Source organism: Nicotiana sylvestris, chromosome 6 (genome assembly GCF_000393655.2).
Source record: "Nicotiana sylvestris chromosome 6, ASM39365v2, whole genome shotgun sequence".
NCBI lineage: Eukaryota > Viridiplantae > Streptophyta > Magnoliopsida > Solanales > Solanaceae > Nicotiana > Nicotiana sylvestris.
In genome coordinates this window covers 61,636,389-61,662,401 of record NC_091062.1, presented here as the reverse complement: position 1 = coordinate 61,662,401, position 26,013 = coordinate 61,636,389, and the positions used below count along the sequence as shown (strand labels likewise).

Sequence of the window (26,013 nt, the reverse complement as noted above, 5' to 3'; positions counted from 1 at the left end):
CCGGAAGTATATTGGCGATCCGTCTCATGTTTTGGATTTCAGCACGGTTCAGTTAGAGGGAGATTTGACTTATGATGTGGAGCTAGTGGCTATTTTGGAGCATCAGGTTCAAAAGTTGAGATCAAAGGATATAGTTTCAGTGAAAGTGCAGTGGAGAGGTCGGCCCGTGGAGGAGGCTAACTGGGAGACCGGACGGGAGATGCAGAGAAGATATCCTCACCTATTTGAGGCTTTAGGTATGTTTCTTGACTCGTTCGAGGACAAATGTTTGTTTAAAAAGGGGAGGATGTAACGATCCGGCCGGTCGTTTCATGAACTACCGCTCTGTTTCCCCCATTTTTGCTTCTTTATGCCTTGTTCAGCTATATTATATAGTATCGGGTTGGTTGGTTTGGGTTCAGAGTGGTTTTGTAGAGAAATGAGACACTTAGTCTCTTTTAAGTAAGCTTGAGTTGGAAAAGTCAACTAGATATTGACTTATGTGAAAAAAGTCTCGGATGTGAATTCTGATGGTTCGGATAGCTTCGTTAGGTGATTTGGGACTTAGGAGCGTGATCGGAATATATTTTGGAGGCATGTGGTTGATTTAGGCTTGAATTGGCGATATATTGACGTTATGATTCTGATTTTGGATAGATTCGACGTGAGTTGAGGCCGAGTCGATTGGCAAGGGCGTCGCTGAGTAGCATTTCATTCGGTTTGAGGTAAGAAACCATTGTAAATCTGGACCTGAGGGTATGAAACCCTGGTATTTAGTATTGTTTTGATAAATGAGGTGATGCACATGCTAGGTGACGAGCATGTGGGCATGCACCGGTAGGGATTGTGACTTGGTCCATTCTGTAGCGACTATTAAACCGTGTATTTGAATTGAAATCCTATGATATCCCACATTTTAGAGATTTATACTATATTTTGGGTTGTACGCCATGTTTGGGGCCTTGTGCCGACCTGTTTAGACCCTTAGGGGTGTTTTTACTACTTTCCTCACTCTATTTGATTTGAAAGCATATCCTCAGTCATGTTTTACCTGTTTAATGTTTGAATCCGGTTTCATTACTCTACTTCTTAATACATGAAAACTGTTTGGGTTGAGTTTCCCTGGTTTTTCACTGATATGCCCCAGTGGCCGTGAGGTTGATGACTGAGAGAGGTTGAGGATATATATATTATGGATCGGGTTGCACGTCACAGAGATATTATATACATATGGATCGGGCTGCACGCCGCAACAATATGACGCTCGGGTTGTAGGAGCCCCTCCGGAGTCTGCACACACTCAGTGAGCGTAGTCGACTATAAAGTATGGATCGGACTGCACGCTGCAGCAGTTATTATGATTATTATTATTATGAGATATTATTGAGCTGGAGTGCTGAGTGTGAGTGTTGTTTGACGAGAGCTGAGTCATGAGTGACTGAGAGGCTTGCCCGAGAGGCCATACTTATGAGTGATACCTTGTCCGAGGGGCTTGTTTATGACTTTTGTTGCTTTCACTCTTCCTTTATACTAAGCCTCTATTGAAAAATGCTGAATAAATGTTTTTCAAAGGTATTGAATTGAAACTGGCTATCGAACTGCTGATTTTGACTTGGTATTTCTGTTGAAAATTCTTATATGATTTTAATTGCTCGTCACTGCGCTCAGACCTTATTTATTTTAGTTACTTACTTAGTTGGCGTACTCACGTTATTCCCTGCATCTTGTGTGCAGATCCAGGTACCCAAGCATCAGAGTGAGAGCTTTACCGGAGATCGCAAGGTAGCTGCACGACGTTCGCAGCCCTGCTTTCCTCCTTTCTATCTTAGTATTGTGTCTTTCAGACTTATTTTGTATTATTCTGACAGTGTTTTGGTTGAATTTAGAGACTCATGACTAGTGACACCGGATTCGGGCTGTGTTAGTGTATTCCATACTGTTTTCCGCATATTTCTGTTGATTTTTATTCTACTTATGAAAGCTTTGAGACTTAACCGGTTTTAGAAAATGATTTTTAAAAGGAATTCGATGTGATAAGTGTTGGGTTGGCTTGCCTAGTACTGTGATAGGCGCCATCGCGACCGGAGTATTTGGTATCGTGACATTTATGGACGAACTTTATAACCTTAATAGAATTAATGATATAAATGTATTAAAATTGCCAAATGAGTAATTATTTAAAAAATAATGGTGATATAACCATATTTACCAAATCTTATCTTGAATAATTTTTTAATATTAATATCAGTACTTTTTGAAAAAAATACAATGATCTTCTTTTACATATTTATTAAAAATAGGTTACACATAATTTATTAAATTATTATCAACTAGGAAGCATAATAAATTAGTTGAGAAAAGGGAGGACTAAAATTGATCGTCAACAACATGGAAGCTGGAATCTTCAAGATTCAAAAGCTTGGTTTGAGACTTGATTTTTAGTTGTGGTATTTTTCTTTGTATTTTGAGTATTTGGATAAATTCATAGGGGATATTTAGACTAGTTGGGATAGCTTGGAGGAGTCTTGAGGCCTTGAGTGAGGTTTAGGTTTTACATGGTTAATTTTGGGAAAAAGATGTACCAGATAGAAGCTGGGCGCATCTCGGTTAGGAAGGCACTAGACCGAGTGTGCTTGGAGGTGCGACGCATCTCGGGTCGCGCCTGGCCTATGTGATGTATCAGTCGCAGCGCACCTGGATGTTACAATGTGAATTTTGACCTGTCCTATATGTATATACCCATGTGAAGATATAAGTGCTATGCATAATGATTTTGAGTAAGAATATGTTAATTCTATGTCCAAAAGTGACTTACAAGACATTTGAGGACTAAATGTTTCTAATTGAGGGAGAATGCAATGATCCAAAGGAATTTCACAAACTTTTAAGTCATTAAGTATGCTAAACGGTTTTGGATACATTATTTGTACAAAAACAATGGCTATGGATGAGAATGATATTATTTGAATAAATGAATATGGTTATAACATGGTTTGGAAGGTCATAAGGATACTAAACTGTGTGGAGTAATAGCTTGGAGTGGTTTGGAAAGAGGTAAAGGAAATGAATGTTCAAATAAAACAAGACCTGCTTTTAGAGGAGTATTGCTCCCAACCTTAAGGAATTTGGATGTGGTATTAGGATGAAAGTTGTAGTTTTTGATTCGAATTTTCATCAGTTTAAATCGTTCATCATTTGAATATTTGAACAAGGACTTACAACATTATGGATTACCTATATATGTTAGATCATATGATTTTATGGATTAGTCATACACCGTTCATATGTATACTCTCCTACAAATATAATTCACATTGATATGTGTCGTTTGGCATGTGAGTTGTCTGTATGAATTCAGATATACGTTTTGATTTGTCCAAGTTTTGATGATTGAGCTTAAGGCTCCGATATGGTGTGTGGATTAAATATGCCTCTCATGATTCACTATTACCCGATTATCACAACCATTGTACGTGTAGGTTTATGATGTTGCGATTGCTGATTTATGGTTAAAGTTTGAATCATTATCATGCATTTGATTTATGTATTCTTGTCGATACATTTTATATAAATAATGTACTTATGCATATTTAAATATGTTGTTTCTACGCTTTTGTTACTATTATTGTCATATAAATATTGCACAACTTTATGCAAGTAAGTATTTTCAATACAACATTCTCCACTACTTTGTAAAAAACGATCAATGGAACTTACTGGGCACTTCCCGTACTCACGCCATATTTCTATATTGTGTGTACAGATTCGGACCCGAATACCAATGTTCCTCGCAAAGGATTTTAGGAAATCGTCTACTGGTAAGCTGCTTACTTAACTCATAGTAGCTTGGAGACTCTTTTATCCTTTATTATTATACTTCATTCAAAATAATGATGTATTATTTTAAGACAATTGTATTAATTCTTTCTTAGTTCACTCATAACTTGTATCACCAAATCATATGATAGTGTTGCCTTTAGACTTTCACAATATGTTAGATATTTTATTACAATTTACGATATTGCCTTACTAGACTTGATATCTTTTTGGCTTTTGAGGATTAATGATTTATAGTCGGTTTGTTTAATAAGTATTTGGGTGCCATCACGGCCTTATGTGATCTGGATCGTGACGGAGCTCATTAGAAAAACTACAATTGAAGGGACCAAGTTAAGTACATCGTCCAAAAGAAACTATGGACAGCATGCTCCTTGATTTGGACAAGTCAAGGATGCAAAATACAAAATCATGTAATTTAACTTTAACAATAAATAATTAGAGTGAGAATACATATCACTTCTATGCTTAAGTATTCAATATACATGTATTGCCAATGGCAAACCTATGTTATAGGTTATGAGTGCTCAAGCACATATTATTTTGGGAGCCAAATCTTATTATTTATAATAAAAAATAGTAATTCGTGCAAATATATTAACTGAGCATGCAATCTTGGTAATAACTTAACAATAACAGTAATTAATCACCCATAATTTAGGTCCATCATTATATCTTGTATTTATTCGTTTGATTTTAAAAATCAAGGTAATAAATTTTTATCCCCTCCCTAGGCTCTTCAATTGGCAAGTCAAAGTCACATTGATTGTAATATTGATTAACAACTACTTGTTTAGAAAAAAGAAAAATGAAAAAAAGAAAAAAACTAAATGACACAATCACAAAGAAAAAATTTGGGGGTGTGTTTGGTATGAAGGAAAATATTTTCATCATGGAACATAAGCGGTTTTATCACTTATTTTTCCTTGTTTGGTTGGTGAGTGAAAAATATTTTTCGGAAAAGGAGTTTTGAAAAATATTTTCCCTTTTCTTGATACGGAAAATATTTTTCTCCAATTAAAGGAAAATAAGTTTATGAGAAAAATATTGAAAATTAAAAAATATTTTTTTTCCTTCGTACCAAACACACCCTTAATTTTTTAAAAAGTAAATATCTAGGCAAGTGATTTATTTATTTTTCGGAAACTTTTCTTGATTATCAGTTTTATTTTGCCTGCTTTGTTTGTCACTCAAGGGGGGGAAAAAGAGTACTTGCAAAGATTAAAGAAGAGAAGGCCGAGTAGAGACTTCAGTGTGTGCGACTCCCAGTGAGAGAGAAACAAGAGGATGTTAGGAAAAGAAGAATCGAACACGGTGTTGACGTTGCTCAAAGCCGGAGATCATCGGCCCTTCGATCAGATCGTCGCCGACTTCGCCTCCAGCTTCCCTCCCCCTCGCCAATTTTCTGCTTGCATCTCTCTCGCCTTAATCCTTGACGTAAATCTCCCTCTCTCTCTATGTGCGTGTGTGTTTCTCTATCTATATATCTTTCTAAATGACTAGAAGAGCAGTTCAATTGAAAAATTAGGGTTTTGAATATGCTAGACTAGGTTTTTTGCTGCCCATTTTAGGGTTTTTTCATAGTTGGTGTATGTGGTGAGTATATTTTGACATCCCCATTTCTGTAAAGTTGAATATAACAATTCATGCATTTCGAGCTAAGAATGGGTTTTCGATTTGGAGAAGAGGAGGCAATAAATTTTTGACCTTCAGAGCAATTCAGTTTTTCAATTACCAATTACAAGTTTTGAATTTGCTTGAATCTAGCTGCTCTTTTCTTGAAACAGAAAGGAAAAAGAGCAAAAATAATATTACTATTAGATTTGTGGTTTATCAAAATAAAAGGGCTGCTATTCTGATAGATTTGTGTGATTTGCAAGGTTTTTAAAAGCAAAAATAATTAATTTTTCTTAGATTTGTGTAAGGAATTTAAGTATTCAACTTTTTGAAGAAATTGCCATCACGATCCCCCCGACGGGTGACCTAGTGGTCGAGAGTTAAAATAACAACCTTTGAATCCTAGCAGAAGCTAAAGTACATGAATCCATCCCATATGCCTAAGCGCTGGTGGAGAGAGTTTTCTGGTATCTGTGCTAGCAAAAAGTAGTAGGTAACTAGTGGATTAGTCGAGATGCCCACAAGCTGCCTTGTACAATGTACACCAGTGTGCAAGGCAAGGGGTTTGACTTGGATATAGGATTTCCGAAAAGACATTGCAATCAAGGTTTTTCTTGTTGGAGGGAATTGTCTTCCATTCTTTGGAACCTGGAAAAAGCAAGGGGTTTGATTCGGATATAGGATTTCCTATGGTCCTTGTTTTCCACATTCAGAAAAAGTTACTTCATACTTTTTTTTTGGGTTCTTGAAGTGATAATCAAAAGTTGCTTTGAGTATCTTTGTATTTCCTCTGTAACTTATCAACAAAAAAAAAAAAAGAAAAAGAAAATCCGTGTAGTTCCTTGTACCTTAGTCTCTCTCATCACACCTAGAAGTTTTCTTATATTGGACATCTATATCTCGTAGATGAGAAAAGTTTCGCAACTTGCAGCTATTAACAGCCCGGTATACCATCTTCTCTGCAGGGAAAACTTCTTAAACCAGCACAGAGATTAGTTGCTTTTGCAATTCTTCAGCAGGTTTATTCCTCGCAGGAGCCTTCATCAAACCCGTTCATTTCGTTGCTAGTAAATGTAAGTGCAGGTTATTAATGTTCATCATGATTCCATTTGCTATTATTTTGTGTCCTGCAAATTGAATGGCTGTGAAGTCCTGTAACATGCAAAATGTATTCAATGCAATATTAAAATATGTTCTCTGAAAAATTTTTCAATTTCAAAAAAAAAAATGTTCTCTGAAAGATTTGTGCTAAGATTTCTCCTTTTTTCTTGTGGAATTTAATAAATTATAGAACTGTACTCATGCTCGACTTTGTAATGTTAGGATGTCCAACAGTGTATAGTGTCTCATGCATTTACTTCTTCAGCACTTTTGGTTGCTGCTCGTGGTTCTTTTTCTTAATTAAGCAGAACTATAGTAGAAACTGCTTTCTAGTTTCTGCAAACTAAGGTTTGTACATCATGGTGATGGAAGGTATCGAGTTGAAAAAAATAGGTAGTTGCAGGTCGGAAGAAATTTAGAGGTTCCCTTACTTTTAGGTATATCTTGAGGGAGGTGCATGATGGGGCTACAAAGTTATTTATAGACATTACTAAGAGATGGCAGAAAGGCATTCATGAAGAAAAGGAACTAAAGGGAAGTGTAATGAACGTGAAATAAGTTGAAAAGTAAAGTGCAGCAAGTAGAAATGGTGAGGATGGCAAAGAGAGTGCAAGTGAAAGGGAAAGCCGTTGTAACTTCCGACTCTAGCTTCTGATCTGGATTTAAATAGAATAATACTCCTTTTGCCTCTTGTTTTTTGTAGCCTCTATAACTGTCTAAATCCTAGAAAACCAACTCTAGCATGATGCTTTCCAGCAAAAAAAGAAAATCTGCAATAAGCTGATGCTTTCAACCTTTAGCGCAAGAAAGTGATGGAAGAAAACCCAAGAATTATTGCAGCGCTGTAAAACATATAAGATCTATCATGCATACAGGTAGAGTGCATCATTAATGCTTAGCTGAGTGTAAAGAAAACCTTTTTATGTGTGTATCCATATGTAGGCTATCTGCGATAGACAATTGGGAAGTTCTCAATGTTCTTCGAACACATAAAAGCAGACATAAAAACTCTTAAGGCAGATTGAGACAGTTATGGAGACTTTATGGTAAAAGCAGGATCAGTTTATGAATTTCGAGAAAATTAGCGGGATCAGTACCTTAGATTGTTGGACGAACAAAATGGTTAATCAAGCGTAGTTGCTGGTGAGATAGTACAAAGAGAGGTATATGCTTAGAAGCTGAGCAGATTCAGGATTTTTATTCTAACCAGCCTTTGGACTCATTAAATTTTTTATTATGATTTGGATTAGGTGCATGCAACTTGTTAACAGTGTTCAAGGGAAGGGGTAGTATAAATAGTTATATGTGGGGGTAAATTTTAATTGTAAGACTGGAAATTTTAAGTCTCCTGACTTGAAAAAAAGCAAAAATAACACGACTTTCTGTGAGCTGTGCACGAGTACAGAGAGACTTATACTGCTTTGGTAGCTGATCTTTTGTAGTATTCACGAACTATCTATCTCATATTACTCTCTCCCTTCACATGCACCTCAAACCACACACTTAATGTTCAATGAGCTTTCATTCACTATGAATTTAGTATATCACGTTCTTTACCTTTAAGTGATAAGCTCTTAAAAGTGATTTATATGACACATTCTGCTTAAATTCCTTGATAGTTGTGATTAGATGACCTTTATGTCTTCACTATGATTATTTGTTTTGCTTATTTGCAGGCAGCCTGTGACGAAGAAGCTGAACCATGTGAAAGAGCTTTTATTCTTCAGTTGTTGGGCTCAGCCAGCTCAACCAGTAGCAGAGAGGTTTAACTATTGGTTTCCTGTGTGTGTATAATGGTCATGTTTAGAGGGTAAAAAGGCCCTGGTTTTGTGCTCTTGCTTCTGACGTTTAAAGCTTAAAGCAAACCGTATTTTGTGTAAGATCAGTTGTAAATTAAGGGCTATAGTTGTCTGTGATGGACTTACTCAATCACAAGACAATATAATACTAACTATTTCAACTTGTTATGATGATAAAATTTGTTATTTACTTTTTTTAAAAAGAGAATAGGTCCATTGCTGCAGAATAACTGTTCATCCACCCAGATGGCTTACTGGGTATTGTGGTCACCTGTATGATGGATTGCTAAATAGAGTTTATTGTGTAGGCGAAGTAGAGCTTTTTGTCATGGTCCTTTGAGTAGTACAACAGCTGCATTGCTCTGATGGAAATGTTTCATCATTGAGATGGGGGAAAGACAGAATAGCCAAACCTTACTATACCTGCAGTATTAAAGTGCAATTCCGTTCTAAGATGTAAAAGACACTTTGAATATGCTATATCAACATAATTTTTCTGTCTTCGCACCTTTCCAATTTTAAGCTTGTCAGAAGTCAGGAATGCATTCTATGCCCTGTCCCGCTCAACCCCCAGACCAGGAAAGGGAAAAAAGTATATTAAGTCTGGGCAGGGTTATTTGGTTTATAATTCTGCTCAGTATGTTTTAAAGCATCTTAGTTTGTAACTCTAGTCAAAATTATTTGGTTTCCTTTACCCCGAGTGCTTATTTTTGAAGTTATGCCATATTAGAACTGTTTCAGAAGTAATGCCTCATTGCAGGTTCTTAAGCAATCAGCAACAGATTACATGAAAATGTTTGATCCTTCACAACATGTAAGTGACCAATATTCTCATATCATCTTTTTCATTACTGGTGGTTACATGTACGTAAACTTATCCTCTTTCATCTCAATTTTGAACTTCACTAGTCTTTCCCCCAACGAGAGCAGTTGCAACAGCAATATGGTAGCAAAGCTCTACCAGAACAGCTTCATTGCTTGTTCAGGAACAATTACGTGAAAAATAGCATTCCTGACCCTGATGTACCTCGTGGCTGTGATAGCAATTCATCAGAGTATGACTCCATGCTTTTATTTCTTGGTATTCTGTTTAGGTTACTACTTTATCACCAAAAAGTCCAGTTCCCCTTCTTTGTTTCCCCTTCACAGACCCACCATTGGAGAAGTTTTTTTTTTCCTGTGAATTTTCCATCCTGGTATCTTAGTCTTGCATTGATAACTCAAGTTGGTCAATGATTTCTTATTCTTGGACATTATTTAATATTTAGCATTGGCAAATTTCAGGTTTGATCTCCCTGGATCTAAACCTAAGATTGGATCTGGGGATGTTGATGAGACGATAACTGGATTGTTATCAAATTTGTCATTGGAAGGATTAGGACCTCAATGGATCAGGCCTTATCCTCCCAGGCTTCCTGTATTAGATGGAGAGGTAAGGACTATGTGCTGTTATGTCAAGGGAATAAATTGATCAATTTCTGGAGTATGTTAGATAACCCTCATATCTGCTGCAGCTAGTGTGGCTAAACCCTGATTACAATTATGAGCTTCTATGGGATCATGGGATGTGTGCCGATACTAGCAGAGGAGCTGCAGTCAGGGATTTGATTGCAAAAGCCCTAAAAGGTCCACTTGCACCTGCTCAACAAGAGGTGCATATGCTTCCTGTTGGATATTCCACTACATACTTGCTCAAGTTCTATTGTTATTATTATCTAAATGACTGATTCACAAAATAAAGGCTTTTTTCCTGATAAATAGGTCAATCTTGGCCTTTTTTCTTGGATTTCTATGGCCATTCCTTGTGGATATAATTTCATGATGGACCTTTATGAGAAAAATGTAGGGTTGCATGCCAATGGAAAAAGTGACAAGGTGGAACATATCCAAAGAAGGTCAAGTTTGCCTATTCGTATTTATTGAACCTCGGTTTTCTGGTTCTACTTCTCCACGTAACCCAAAAAAAAACAAACAAAGAAAAAAAGATTTGGTGGTTCAACTATATACCTGGTGGAATGTTGTCTAGACTATGTTAGTTTTGCAATTGACCATGCCGACTTTGAATGTTGGCAACGCTGGGCAAATAGCTGCTCTAGTAGATCCTAAGTAGGATAGATAATATTATCTTTTTTTGTCATTAAATGTAAATTTTAGTTATAAAGACCGGTACTAAGTTGGAGCTGCAGTATATAATTCTCTAAGGAACTGATGAAGTCTCATAGATGTTCAGCCTAATCTACATGCTCATCCTACACCAGAAAGTAAGCAAAAGTATACTAGTGCATTTGATCTTCAAATTGAGTCAGCTTTATGTTCAAAAACGTATGTAATTCTTTTCTTCTGTAATGTCCACCAGATGCATGCTGGGATAGTATTCCATATTCTTCTTCGGTTTCACTCAGACCTTTCCTGTTCTAGCTCCTTGGTGGTTCTTGGCATGACCAATCTGAGACCCAAAAGTTTTAGACAATACGCCATAACTGGGATTCTGGGCCAACACAAAATAAGAATAGGGCTGTTCCCTTCAGCCTCTTCCCTATGTGTGTAGCTTCTGCTGCAGATTTGCAATCCTTGTTCAGAAGATTGTCTTGTCAAACAGGTTTCATAAGCCATTGCGAAGAGTTAAACCATCTTATATGGTGCTTTTTTAGAGATTCGCTTTTCAGCTCTAGGATGAGAGATTTCTGACCATATCCTGCTAGCAAGAAGAGAGTTGTAGCAAGATTCACAGTGAAGACCCTATTGCTCTGGGCTGTCCAATTCAGCCTGTCTGCTTTGAGGCGAGACCGTGAAAGCCAGTAAATTGAGAAACTATACTATCCTTCCAATTCTCAATCACTCCTGAAGACAATGTTCCTGCCATTTTTACTTCTGCAATAGCCAACTCTATTTCTGTATTCTGGAAAACGGTCAAAGGATCACTGAATCGTTGTTTGAGCTCCAGTTATCATGCCAGAAGGTATCCTGCAGCATCACCTGCCTTGCAGCAGATTCTGTCAACTAAACCGTTCCCATTTCCTTGATATGTTTACATACCCCTAACTGATGAGGAGTTGTCACTCCAAGCATTCTGCATCCCATACTTTTCTTTCATTACTTTCTTCAATATGGCCTATTTAAAGACTATCTCCCGACAACCACTTTCTGGGAGCCTTGGGCTATTCCTTCTCATTGGCTGTGACAGAGCTCCACCTCATCAGCTGATATGTCCTCTTGTTCCTTACTAGAACCAGATGTCTCCTAAGGTTATCCAGTCTCCTCTATTTTTTGCTGGCATAAGGAACAAGAACATGACATATGTTGGCAGGTAGTCTAGTACACTGTTGATAAGGATCAGTCGACCCACCAAAGAAAAGTATTGCCTCTTCCAACATGCCAGCTTCCTTTCACATTTCTGCCCCATCTCTTGCCATATGCCTCCAGATTTGTGCTTTTATCCCGAAGGGAGGCCTAAAGATGTTGCAGGTGAGCTTCCTTACAAGTTACAACCAAGTACTTTAGCCAGGTCCCTAATGTTTGGGAGTATCATTAGCTGATTATGTTATGCTCTTTATCCAGCTGTTTTTAGTATGCATCGTACCTAAAAACAACTAATATCAACCTTAGATATCTCAGCTGCTCTACTATAACACATAGAATCAATGTGTTGAAATGGCTAAGGTGTCCTGCCCATCACAAGTAGGTTTAAAAATCTTATCTTCATGCAGTACCAGTTTGATCATTCTTCTAAATCTTGCATAACAAATATGAACAAGAAAGGAAATACAGGTTTCCCCTGTCTCTGTCCCTTTATGAAGAAAGAAAAAAAACCCTTTAGGTCACTCATTAGTAAAGAAAGAGAATGACATTGTGATGATATAGAAACTTATCCAATTAATCCGCGTTTCGTCAATTCCCATATCTCAGCATATTCATAAAAAACTCCAAATTTACATGACCATATGCTTTTTGTATGTGTAGCTAGGAAATAGGCCAAATTTTTTCTCCTTCTGTCAAGACATTCGTTTGCTACTAAAATTGCATTCATGATTTCTATCTCCCTTCTGTATGCAATTTCTGTTTTAGTTTCTAATTTATTGACAACCCTTTTTAACCTCTGTGTGTGTTGCTTTAATTGATATTGTAAAGCTCTCAACCTAGCTTTTTGATCTGAAATTCTTTTAAAATCCATGGAAATATGAGATGCATTTAAGCTTTTCTCGAGAACCTCACGAAGATGGAAATCATTTATGGCCTCGTTATGTCATCCTTCAACACTTTCTAGCAACTCTAAACGAAACTCATTTAGTACCCATCTGGACTAGGAGTTCCTTCATCAGTTTCTTAGCAATATTTATATTATGAAGCAGTACGAAAAGAAAAAGATTTTTTCCTTATATGATTGGATTAAAAAGTAACTTTGGGATTGTTGAATCACGGAGAAAAAAGAAAGAGAAAAATAAACATATAACGCAATGAAACCGTCAATTGTATTTTTTTTAACTACTCCGAAAGGAAGGATGGCAATTTGATCCTTTACCCATTTGTGTAATTTTGATGATTTTAAGAAAAGAAGAACTTGTATTTCTATGCGTCTATTTATATCTCAAGAACAAGCTGCTTATACAAGGTTCCTATGACCTATTCAAATCAAGTAAAGATCTAATCTATGGCTTATTCAAATGAATAAGTCAAGCTGTTACAGATAACAGAAAACAAGGAAACAATATATAGCTTATTCAAAGCTGTAAATATATGACCTATTTGGGAAACATTATTCCTAAAAGTTCTCCTACAATCAACATTCCTCCTAAAGTTGGTGCAAAGATGTCACACATGGCCAACTTGCAAACCAGTGTTTGAAAGGATTTTTTGTTGACCCCTTTCGTAAACAGATCTGCTAGTTGTTTCTTTGATGACACATGAAGCAAGTCAAGACACCACTTTTGATCTATCAATTTCAACATGTCTCATCTAGTCTATGTTGAACAGGATTATGAGTTATATTGATTGTAGTCTTGTTATTATAATACAAAGAAAAGTTTACCTTTTTTAGACAATCTCAATTCCTTTAGTAGCTTTGTAACCACAGAAGTTCATAAATACCCTGGGCCAAAGCTCTATATTCTGCCTTTCCACTTAATCTAGCAACTAAACTTTGCTTCTCCAAGCAAGTAAGTTCTCTCCTACGAGTGTATAGTAACCAGATGTAGATTTTTCGTCAGTTAGAGATCCATCCTAGTCCGCATCTGAATAGGTTTCTACTTGGAGGTGGCCATGTTTGGAGAAAAGGAGACCTTTGCCTAGAGCAGATTTCAAACCGTAAAATGTGAAAACATCTTGCATATGAGAATCCCGAGATCATGCATTAACTGATTCACCAAGCTGACTGAATAAGCTATATTTGGTCTAGTGTGGGAGAGATAATGAGTCTTCCAACCAATCTTTGAGATCTCTCTTTATTAACCGACTCTCCAGTTCTGCTTTGTAACTTCTGATTGCTTCCAATGGGCGGTTTTGCCAGTTTGCAACATGTCGTACCAGTTTCTTTCAAGAGATCTAAAATATATTTCCTTTGAGAAATAAAGGTTCCTCTTTTTTATCTAGCAACCTCAATTCCCAGGAAGTACTGCAATTATACTAGATACTTATTTTAAATTCTTGTGCCAACGGCTTCTTTAATCGGGTCATCTCCTCTTTGTCATCTCGTCATTACTATGTTATCAACATAAACTATGAGGAGTGAGTTTACCCTTTTGATGTCTTATAAAGAGGGTGTGATCAACATTGCTTTGTTTGTTGCCGAAGGAGATCATTCCTTTGTAGAATCTGTCAAACCAAGCTCTAGGGGATTGCTTCAGTTCATACACGGCTTTCTTCCGTTTGCGTACCCTTCCTTGACTTTGTTCAACATCAAATCCAAGAGGAATCTCCATATACACCTCTTCTTCTACATCAAACTGTTGTAAGTCCCAGTCAAGATTAGCTGCACAAGAGAAAAGAATTTTGATACCGTTCATTTTAGCAACATGGGCAAATGTCTCTTGATAATCCACTCCACAAGCAATCTTGCTTTGAATCTTTCGATTGAGCCATCGTCTTTGTGTTTCACATTGAAGATCCATTTGCAGCCAACTAACTTCTTGTCTGGTGGTGAAGTGATAAGTTCCCAAATTGTATTTTTTGACGAGGCCTTCATTTCTTGAATCATAGCTTGCTTTCATTTAGGATTTGCAAAAGCTTCCTACCAATTCTAGGGAAGAGACACAAAAGAAATAGACAACGTAAAGGCCCTATAGGAGGAAGCAGAATTATAGGAGACTAAATTAGATAAAGGGTGTTTAGTGATGCAAGATCTGACTCCTTTTCTGTTAGCAATGGGAAAATCCGATTCATTAAGAAATGTAAATAACTAACCAATATAAGAAGGTTCAGCTTCGGTAGATCGCATGATGGTTTCTTTCTATTTCTCTGAGTAAGGTTTCAAATCAGGCTTATCCACAACGTATCCTAGGAAGAATCTCCCAGAAAAAATTACCGAAATGTGGTCTAGTCGCCGACGCGTGAGGCTGACGGTTGCCGGAGTTGGACTTATGGAGGCGCATGAGGCCGTCTTTGCCGAAGCTGCTTGTTGGGGTTTTGTTGCCGTAGAGAGAGAGAGGGGGAGCCTGTGGTGGTATTAGTTTCCCCACAGGCCACAACACAATAGAAAGCTTGAAAATTATTGTGATGGTAGGCGATGGAGAGAAACTCGACCTCTTTTTTCAAAAAAATAGAACCCTAGTGCTGCAAGGGAGAAAAACTCACCTCAAAAGGCAACAATGGCTCTGATATCATGAAGATTTTAAGAAAAGAAAAAGAACTTGTAGTTCTGGTGTCTATTTACATCTCAAGAACAAGCTACTTAAACAAGGTCCAACTGACCTATTCAAATCAAGTAAAAATCTAATCTAATGCTTATTCAAATGAATAAGTCGAAGCTGTTACAAATAACAGGCAACAAGGAAACACTATAGGACTCTGTTAATCTATGACTTATGCAGGAAACAATATTCCTATAAATCCTCCTACAATTAACAAATTTTGCCTCGAAGGGTTTTTGAAGTTGTTCGCTTTCATCTTCAGTTATCTTTGGAGTGTCTTCTATATAAATATACAGTCTCCACTTTGATTCTGTTTGTATATAGTTCTGTAGAATTCTACTATCGTCTGTCTTAATGTCATCTTGATCCTCCTTAATTATTTGATTCACTTGTAACTTTTGTTTATCATCTGTCTTAATGTTTATTAGTCATCCTTAGATATAATTTAGGTTTTTTCCTTTCTAATGAAAGATATGTAGAAGTTTGTCTCTGCGAATTGGCTTTCTCGCACTTGGCAATCTCCTTCAATCTATCTGCAGATTTGGCTTTGGCTTTAGGAGTTATTTGTCTGCAAGTTCTCTTTTCTTCTTTACTTTATCTAGATTTAGGATTTGTCGTATTAGGTCTGATTTTCTCTTTTCTCAGTTGCAAAGGGACGTGTGCTCCATTCCTTCAGCTTGAGAAGCATTTTAATTTTTTTTCTTTTTTCTTTTTTGCCTGAACATAATCTGGTATCCTTGGTTCCCTTCTACCTCAAAAATACTCTGCCAACTTTGGACCATGTGTATGAAACTCTAAACCTTCATTCACAGGTTTACCAACTTGAATTAGGAGCTAATGTTTTCCTGGTGATAACAGTGAGCATAGGGGCAGTGTGATCTGATGATAGTCCGATGGAGCTGATTTTTTAATTTAAATTCATCATCCCACTTAGTGGAAAAAGAAATCTGTCAATCCTTGACGCTACTCTTGCATTGTCTCCTTTTTGTTAGGTAAATTTTCCACCAGATAAAGAAGGGTCAATCAATTCCATTCTTCTACCATTTAGAGAATTCAGCCATTGTGCTGTATGTCCTATTGTTGTTGTTTCTTTCCGTTGCCTACTTGGTGGTATTATTACTGAGGTCCAACACAACCCCTGGCATTTGACATCTCAAATAAAAAATCCACCCTCTTTTTTCTAATAATGTTAGAAGGTAGAACTATATACTCTAGTGTCAACATTCTGGAAAAAGCTCGACAACATAACACTAATGCTTCAGTGGCCACTTGCCATAATTTCACCTGCGTATTCTATTTTATGCCATAAAAAAATTTAACATCTCGGCCTACTTGATGCACCAAGATTACATGCCCCACCCATTTGCATGCGAATTTGTCTAGCTGCTATCTCAGTAGATCTTCAAGTTTCCTTTTTCACAAGCAGCATATGTCTTGCTCTCCACTTATGGCCAAACAATTTTCTCTGTCTATGTTTTCCCTTACTGTTCAAGCCCCTTATATTCCAAGTTATGATCCTCGACTTCATTTTCGTCCATCCATCGACAGTCTTGGCCTGCTCAGTCTCCTGGTTGACTTAGAATTCTTGGTTTTTGAGCTCTCTTTATCCGTTTTACCTTAGAGTCGCTTGAATTGCTTGCGGTGACAACACCCTTTTCTTGGTGGTATATATCAATAACAAGAAAAAAGTTCAGTGCTTTGTCCTCAGTTTAGAAAATCGATCTTGGGTCTAATTCAACCCCGAAAGCTAACTCGAGATGAGGATTGTCCAAGATCATACAAGGAGGTAATATCTCATTCCCTTAGCCAGTGTGAAACACTTAAACACACACTGCATGCCCATGGCTAAACATTTAATGCAGGGACAGTATAAGGGCCCCATATCAGTAAACGAAGAATTGGAATGAGTTGAAAATGGACTTTGGGCCTAACACAACTCCAAAATTTTAGCTCGTGAGGTGAGGGTTCCCAAGACCACCTAAGGAAAACAACATTACATTTCCTCTACCAATATGGGAAGCTTAACATCCTCAAAGCCTTCAAAGTTGGCACCTAGCTGCTTGCGTAGTCTATGGTATTCTCAAATCCAAGATGATGTTTCCATCTCCATTGGGTGTTTCTAGAAAACGTGGTTGACCTTTGTCCTTTGATATTGCTAGTAATGGGACTTTGTCGCATGTCTCAATTGTGGAAGACTTCCTCTGGGAGCAATTTCTCCATTCTAAGGCTTCTTTCTCACTTTAATGACCATTAATCCCCTGAATTTGATTCCTCTGTTTCATGCTGCCCAAGGTACCTTGTCGGTTTTGCCATTTGGCTTTCCTCCTCTCCTTTTATTAGGTCAAAGTATTTCGAGATTTTAGTCGGTTAGTAAGATATGACCAAAACTTTAATTATTACTAAATTGAACATCAATGTTTCTATTGGCCGCTTTGAGGCCCACCTATGAGGACCTATAAATGAAATTCTCTGGCTTCACTTTGTGTTTTGCACCTTCTTAGACCGTCCTCCTTGTGTGCTTGCTGTAGGCCCATTATTCTTGTCGATCATGTCTTCATGTCCACCTTACATTTGCCGAGTCCTTGACCATTTTCTCCTTTTCCATGTGAGTACCTCTCATTTGAATGACCAAATCTGAATTATGGAACTTCCCAGAACAGGTGTGCTATCTCCTTGTTGCCTCAACTAATTATATCAACCTGTAATTCATCCCCAACGACTCCTTTTTGACCAATCCAAAGATATATACATTGTCCGTCACTGTATGACGGGAAGGAACCCGAAATTGAAGCACTCACAAAGTTCTTAAAACCTTCTTTTTCAATATGGCTAAAAGGTTGCTCATTAAGAATTATCATTTTAGCTAAAGCCCTTCTGCAAAGTTTTTTATCAAATTTCCAAGAGACGGGCATTCCCATATCCTTTTTACCACCTGAAATTGGTTGAAAGCCTATCAAACTTTGATTTGTTTCAACATTATAGGGAAATTTCACACACCTGCTCATATGACCTTTCAATCCCGACGTTCCATTTTTGATATTAAAATCTTCTTTCGTAAAATCACAGTATTTACATTTTACAATTGTTACCCCATTAGGACCATCAACCAGCTTTTGAAAGTGTTCCTACACAACATATCTTTCTTGAATGCCTTTCCTTTTATTGCTTAAAACTGAATCAACTTCACTTGTAGCCGTGGTTTCATTTGAACCCCCCATTTTCACCTATTTTACTTTTTGGTATATCATTCCTCAGTCTTTTGTCTAGTCTATGTTTCTATTTTGATTCTTGTGTTGGTCTGTGCCTAAATGGAAACTTTACTCCAGCTCCTCTAAGACGTCTTGTGAATTTCTAAATAGTGTCTTGATCACTTGGACGAGTCCATCGGAGTTGGTTTTCAAACTAGTTGCTTAGTCTATCTCCAACCAACCACTGCTCTCACTGACTGTCGCCCATAGATTTGTCTCCAGCCGCAAATATAGCGCAACCCAAACAGTCTTATCCATACTCGTTTTAGTTTATAGATATGTTGGGAAACAGCCAGCTGCCACTGTCCACCATTTCAATATCATTTCTTTCCGGACCATTCCCTAATTTAATTTTGTCTCTTTTCTCAATTCCCTGATTTTTAATTTAATTTTTCTGGACCATTCCCTGATTTGTAGTCCATTCATTTCATAAACTTGGCCCTTGCTGTGTGCTGTCACCATCTGTTTGCTCAGAATCCACCTTTGAATATTAGAGCTTAATGGATCTAGCTTCAATTCTTCTGACTAGCCTAGTCGTCTGCTGTCGTAACTCGGAAGTCTTTTCTCGATCATTCTTTGCCTATTAATCCATCCCCCGATCCATTACTCATCTTCTCTGTTTTACCATCTCAGTAACTATATGTTACTGAGAATCTCAGAAAAGTTTTTCTTATGCGTTGGCTTTTTCTACAATTTTTTTGGACTTTTATAGCTGTCTTTCCTGAGGTGTTGTCCGTAATTTCTGGCTTAATAATAACATCACTTATAGCCCTCAGTTGCAACTATGCCTACATACCTCCCATAGATGTTAAAGTTTTGCAAGATAATATTCCCACCTCAGTCTGGACAAGTTTTCAGTTCCTTCTGATTCTCTAGGTGAAGTATGTTACAATAAGATCAATCTGCTACCAATTGTGTTGCGGCTAATGAAGTTTCTGCTCCTTGCCACCTATTAGTACTTTTGAAAGAATTAAACTTGCAACTCAAAACCCAAGACAATGGATTGGATTACCCAAAAACCTGATCTCTTGTATAGGGATGACAAACGGGCGGTGCGGGTTTGGGGCGGTGCGGGGCGGGTTAAAATACTTTTCATAGAAATTGATGCGGGGCGGGTTGCGGGTCTATGCAGGTTTATGCGGGTGAAGAATTTATGGGGTCATTTTGCCTTTTAAGTCTTGATCTCCAATAGGTAATGCTGATCAGACCCTGTATCCTTATTTAGTAACAACAAGCTCTTTGATTCTGTTGGTGTGTGGAGTGGACGAGATGAATCAGGAACATTCGTGACTCGTTTTGTCCGTAGGAATAGTGGTAATAATTTTAAACTACTTTATAATTCAATTTTGTAGATTATCGTTTCAGTTTTAAAAACTAAAACTGGATGTACTATGTTGACATTTTCCAGTGTCACTTTCAAGAGAAATTAAGAAGCTAAACATAAAAAATTGTTGTTTTAAGATACTGCTGCGTCATACTTCTTGTTGTTGTGTTAATTAGAGGCCTTCGGTTAAGTAGAAGTGCATTGTATCCTTTAGAGGGCAAAAACAAAGGCAGAAACAAAGAAGGCAAGAGAAACACATAATGTTAATTACAACCAATTTTGCTTTTGAAAGTTTGATCATATTCGTTTGCCATTTAATCTAATCTTCTTTGCTGAGGAAACAGACTGATTGGTTAACAAGAAAGTAAAATAAGTAAACAAAATGAAAAAAAAAACTTATGCGGGTGCGGGGCGGGGCGGGTGGACGCGGGTCAGTGTGGGGGTGGGTGGACGCGGGTGAAAATGCTATGCGGGGCAGGGCGGGTTGAGATCTTCGCGGGTGTATGTGGGTTTGCCCTGCAACCGCACCGCACCACTTGCCATCCCTACTCTTGTAAAATCTTATATATTCCATGTTGGACAACCATATAGCTCAACATCCTGGTTTTGGGATTCACATCTGATTACGTATGGAGTGACATCGTCATTTATTTTTATTTTGTGTAATATTGTCCTGAGCTTAAATAGAATGACATTGCCGATGTGAATTCATATAGCCAGCTTCTAACTTGTTTGGGATTGAGGCATAGTTGCTTTACTTGTGATGACGATCTTACTAGTGAGAATGAGCTTAAAAATGTCTGCTTTGATACCATGGGGAAGAATTTGAGCATCGAACAAAAATCTTAACGTAAATGGTAGAGTAGCTAAGATCTTGGAAGTTCTCATTTAACCAGGTGGGACAAATATAGCCTGTGATGTTTTCATAGTGATAGCGTATGATTTTTACCAGAAAATGGTAGGTTTTCCTTTCCATTCCCCAACTGAAATATAAATCAACTTATCACTTTTCACATCACCTTATTGTAGCCTTAAGTTACCATGTTCGGTTCGAAAATGGATGGTTTTGTTGTAGTTGTTTGATAGTTGCTCGCTGTTTGAATCAATTTTCGAGAGAGAATGGAGAAGCTCTGCACCCTAGGCTCATCATTGGTTGGATAGTATTCCTTCAAATTTTCATTACAAGTTGTTTATTCCTGCTTCTTCAAAATAATTCTTTAATAGGAAGCTTTAGTTTAGCATAGCAAATTCATTATTTCTTATGACTACCGAGAGAGTAATGATCGAGAAAGCTCATTCACTTATTCTTTTCATCTTGTGACTTTTGGTGTATTCATTAGCAACTTCTTGAAAGTGTTTCTCTTACTCTTGACCAGCAAGTACTATTGGAGTTGGCAAATGACCCAAAGCTTGTCTACCATTGTGGGTTGACACCAAGGAAGCTTCCAGTATGAGTTCTGCAACCCTTTGTATTATGAGTTCCTACTAACTAACGGCTTTCCTGATTCTGAAGATATTATGTTCTCTTTTCAGGAACTTGTGGAGAACAATCCTATTATTGCAGTTGAAGTTCTGGTTAAGCTGGTCAATTCACCAGAGATTGCAGAGTATGTCCTTGTTCCTTGATCCCTTGTTTATTGATTAACATTCGTGATGCCCTTTTGTTCATGATTTCAAAGCCTTATATGCTAATTCCGAGATTGCAAGTGTCAGTTAAGTGGTTTAGTTGAACTGTCTTTCTTTATTGAAGGTTGTAGAACTACCATTCCGTATTTTGTATGGACGTTGCACTGAATTTCATCACACATTCTGAGATTCTGCAGTTTATATCTTGTTGCAGATATTTTACCGTTCTTGTTAATATGGAGATGAGTCTTCATTCAATGGAAGTTGTTAACAGGCTCACTCAAGCAGTTGAATTGCCAACCGAATTCATACATATGTACATCACCAATTGTATATCTTCCTGCGAGAACATCAAGGTCCTCTATCTGCACAACTTCTTTTCTATTAGTTGAACTTTCCATTGACTTGAAGCGGCTCAATTTATTGAACCGGGCAATTATTAGGTTACTCGGAGTGTGACTTATTCAAACTCTTAACTGACCAGGAGGCAGGAGTTACTTGGGTTACCATGCTATTCTTGAATTGGTTTCTCACCCATTTATCGTCCCAATTTCAGATTGGTGTTGTGATGGAGGAAACTTGGTATTTCTGTAGGTTCCTTGATGATGTTCCTTATCATAAAGCATGTGGGGTGAAATACTATTAATTTGGGAAAACAGTGTTACTTGCCTGCAACTATCCTGCTTCTGGAGATTATAAGACCTTTGCATCTCATTCTATTTCGATCATGTAGTTCTTTTCGGTTACATTTTTTGTTATAGCTGGTAAAGAATAGATGTCACAAGTTAGTGAATCAGTGAACTGATACTTAGTATAATAACGGAAAGGGTGTGAATCTGTTTCACTTGGAAGTGGGCTCCAAATCTCTAATGTAGGAAGGAAAGGGTCTGTGACATATGAATTGTGTGTCATAAGCGCTCATTGATTTCCTTTTGCTGACATTCCTAGAATCTACAATGTTATTCTCATTTGTTGCGTGGTTAACATACTTCTTTTCCAAAATTTCAGGATAGATATATGCAAAACCGACTTGTAAGACTTGTCTGTGTTTTCCTACAGAGCTTGATCCGGAATAAGATCATAAATGGTAAGTGTCTATTATCATCGTTTTAGTGTATTCCATTAATTAAATAGCATGCAATACAACATATATTCATACATCTTATGATGAGTATTTTGAGAATTCAACAAGAAACAAGCAGCTAGATGGAGCGCAAGTGCCAATTTATCTGTGGGGTTGGGACAGAGGAAGAATGAGAGAATAATAACGAGACTAGATGCATTAAACCAAGATGCACACCTTTAATGCTCGGGTTGATGTTTGCTTATCTGTCACTGAAATTTTGGTATTTCAGCTTGCAGTAACTTTCTGAGCCTAGTCTTGGCAAATGCTGTTAAGTGCATAATGTGTGGACTATATGGCCTACCCTTGCTTTTAAGTTAGTACCATGCATTGATGTACGTCTGTATTTCTTAATTAAAAATGTACGTCTGCATTTTATTGGGGAGTGGTTACTGGTTGTTCTTTGTTCGATTTGTGAGAAAACCACAAAAGACATCTGTGGGATACCAGGATGCTAAAAGATATACTTGTTGACTGAATACTTGGTGTTTCTTTTTTTCTCTGCAGTCCATGATCTCTTCATTGAAGTACAAGCATTTTGTATTGAGTTCTCAAGGATTAGAGAGGCCGCAGGGCTGTTTAGGCTTCTGAAGACTTTGGAGTAGAAGCTTGCCTTATTCACCCAATTCCTTAGATAAAGTTTTATTTGATGTAACATGTGTACATGTGTTTTGATTTTTTTTTTCTCTTGTTTCTATTCCGTTCTTCCTGAATAGTTAGCACCCAAATGTGGGTCATTGTATCCTTGGATCAGAAAAGTTATCATTATAAAGTTTATTTCGCATTTAGCACATTCATTTTTCCCAAATTTAAAAATGAAAAAGAGTAATCCCTTGTTTTCATTGTGGTTCCTGGAAAGAAACGTTTTGATTGCTGATTAGTCACTACCATGGACCGTTCTTTGATGGCTATTCTGATAGTACAAAGTAATATTAGAGTTGCCTACAAATTGCCCAGTGGAAAAAACGGATACCATAATTGGTAAAACGGGTTGTAAAAAAAAAAAAGGAAAACATAATAATTTGGTTAAAGCATGAAAAGAAAGAGCGTTATGCTGAAGACTGGCAAAGATTGCCCAATGTTTTATGTAGTGACTAGTATCACTTATGGAAATCAATAAGAAGTCAAATTAAAATTAAAAGTCGAACTAAAAGTAAAATTGTAAAGTTGGCAATTCCTTATGCTTCAAGTTGGGATTCGGAAAGTTGGCAAGTTTGCAACTCCTTATACTTAACGTTTTCCCATCATTCAAGATTTCACTTAATGTTTTTTTTTTGTTTAACCATTGCGTATTCGGAACTCAGTGGTTTGACTATTTTGGATTCGGGTTGAGTGAACCCATTAAGGAGTGATATATCAAAAAGTTCTCCATTCTTGAGCTTGAGCCTGAAATTGTTATTTGGGATCAAACAATTTAAAAGGATATAGATCGGAATGATTACAAAAGGGCTGGTGTTTAAATAGTGCCTCCGTTTTTTAAAGTATTTAGAAAATGATGTCCCACACACACTTATTGCTTGTCAGAGATATTTTTTACCGGATTAATAGATTTTGTGTCATATTTACTCTACGTATATTAATCATTCTTAACAAGTTTTACTCGGTTGGCGTGACTTTATGATTGTTCAATTGTTCACCAAACTCTCATATTGTCATTACTTTGTGTTAACCGCATTTGACCTATTTGTAAGATTGTTCACAAATTCGACCTAGTTGGCATAATTTTGTGCTTGATCAATTATTCACCAAATCGTACCAAATTGGAATGACTTTATGTTATCTACAACTGACCTATCTGCTAAATTGTTCAAACACTACAGTTGACCTCTCAGTGTATAAACTAAAAATTTACGCACAAATTATCAACATTCAAACAAGGCAGAATACCTAGACGGCTACCTAAACTTGGCTCACTCTTTCAATTTGCTACCTCAATTTGGCTCTGTACCTATTGACTACCTGTCTTTATTGACTTATGTGTCTATTAAATACTGCTCACTTACCTGGCATAAAACGTGAGTGCCACCTATATTGAGCGCGTGAACTTTTCATTTTTAGGCTAACATGGCTTTTCAATGGTACAAAACAATAATTTTATCTCAACCCCTTTTATAAACCCACCAACATATAATCCTAAATTCATTTTTTCTCTTTCTTTTCTCTTCGAACATTGCTAAAGAAAGAGCCCTAACTTATCTCATATTCTCTTTTTATAAATCTGTCATAGTAGACCTATTCCCGGCATAAAGTCTTGTTCTTTCCCTATCAAAGCCCTAATTTTTCTCATCTTGTACTCTCTTCTTAGACAACAATTATAGAGCTCAAATCCTACAATCAGATTGGTAAAAAATGGTGTATTTCTGTCGATGTGGGCGTGTTGCATTGTTTTAAACATCATGGACTGATAAAAACCCAGGTCGTAGGTTCTATTGCGGCCAATTAGGCAAAGTAAGTGTATTTTGTCTATTTTTATGATAGCCTAAATCTTCAGACCCTCCTCAAATTGCAATGCGAATCTATTCTTTTGATAACCTAAATCTATTCTTTATTGCAGGCTCCTGGTGCATGCGAATTCTTTAGGTGGCACGATGATCAAATGCTGGAGCAAATAAGGAGATTGATTTCTGGTCTTTTGAGGAAAGTTAATACATATGAAAAAGAGAGGGTTCAGTCAAAGTGGATAATTGTTGTACTTGTTGTTTACATAATCTGGACTTGGTTTAGGGATTCTATTTAGTTTATTATAGAGTATTGGTATGTATTATGGAATGGTGCTAAGGCAATGTACTTAGGGTCAATGTAATATGCAATTTTACCTTCAATTGTGTACTGCTTAAATGCATCATTAATATGAATATTCGGGTTAAATTTTATGCTCTATTTTGACAGAAGTTTTCAGCTTGTATTGGCTTTGTAATTTTTGATAGCGATAACCTCCAATAACAATGATAATGAATCATGACGAATACCAATCACAATTACTCAATGACAAATGCAGTAGATATATAGCTCATTATAATGAGCTCCCAAGTTAAACTAGTCAGCCAAGGCAGAATACATAGACACAAAAAACTAGTCAGCCAAGTATGTTACATAGACAAAATAAAAGTTTAATTGGCCTACTAAGTCCGGCTATTTTAAACACCTAACAACATCCAAAATATTGACTAAAACAAAGAATTTCCTATACAAACTACTTGTCACTTGTTCTTTCATGAAGGTGTTGTTGTGTTGCTTCTTCTAGTTGACATTCTCATCTGTTGTAGCTGGGCAGTTGTTATTGCCTTTCTTCCCTTCCATTTCAGGCCATGTGGTTTAAAGCCAATGTCAATATTGGTACTAGATGTACTCATAAAAGATATTCCACCCATGATAAGTCTTTCACCAGTTGTACCAGGTTGAAATTACCCAAATAATTACACTTAATCAGTACCAATTGTAAGCATCACATTCTGGTAAATCAAAAAGGTCATGGTTTACTTACATTGAGTATTGTCCTTGATGTTTCATAGTCTAC

General features: G+C 37.0%; 1 protein-coding gene across 2 annotated transcripts; it reads left to right on the top strand.

Annotated features, from left to right (window-relative positions):
* Positions 1-4,970: 4,970 nt before the first annotated feature.
* Positions 4,971-23,289, top strand: LOC104214562 (uncharacterized). 2 transcript variants are annotated; one of them, XM_009764248.2, is made up of 12 exons: positions 4,971-5,253; positions 6,399-6,506; positions 8,211-8,297; positions 9,094-9,147; positions 9,243-9,388; positions 9,618-9,765; positions 9,848-9,985; positions 21,124-21,195; positions 21,281-21,354; positions 21,588-21,729; positions 22,382-22,460; positions 23,004-23,289. In XM_009764248.2, the coding sequence occupies exons 1-12, from the start codon at positions 5,104-5,106 to the stop codon at positions 23,099-23,101; spliced, it is 1,296 nt and encodes a 431-aa protein (XP_009762550.1). In that variant the 5' UTR covers positions 4,971-5,103; the 3' UTR covers positions 23,102-23,289. The 2 variants fall into 2 exon arrangements, with proteins under 2 accessions (XP_009762550.1, XP_009762552.1); XM_009764250.2 differs by lacking the exon at positions 23,004-23,289 and adding an exon at positions 21,858-21,963.
* The last annotated feature ends 2,724 nt before the right edge of the window (positions 23,290-26,013 follow it).

Bases quoted from the DNA above. Each gene is read 5' to 3' on its own strand.
- LOC104214562 (XM_009764248.2), top strand. From the start codon at position 5,104: ATGTTAGGAAAAGAAGAATCGAACACGGTGTTGACGTTGCTCAAAGCC. The intron at 9,148-9,242 runs GTAAGTGACCAA...GAACTTCACTAG, and splicing joins TGTTTGATCCTTCACAACAT to TCTTTCCCCCAACGAGAGCA. The intron at 9,766-9,847 runs GTAAGGACTATG...TATCTGCTGCAG, and splicing joins TTCCTGTATTAGATGGAGAG to CTAGTGTGGCTAAACCCTGA.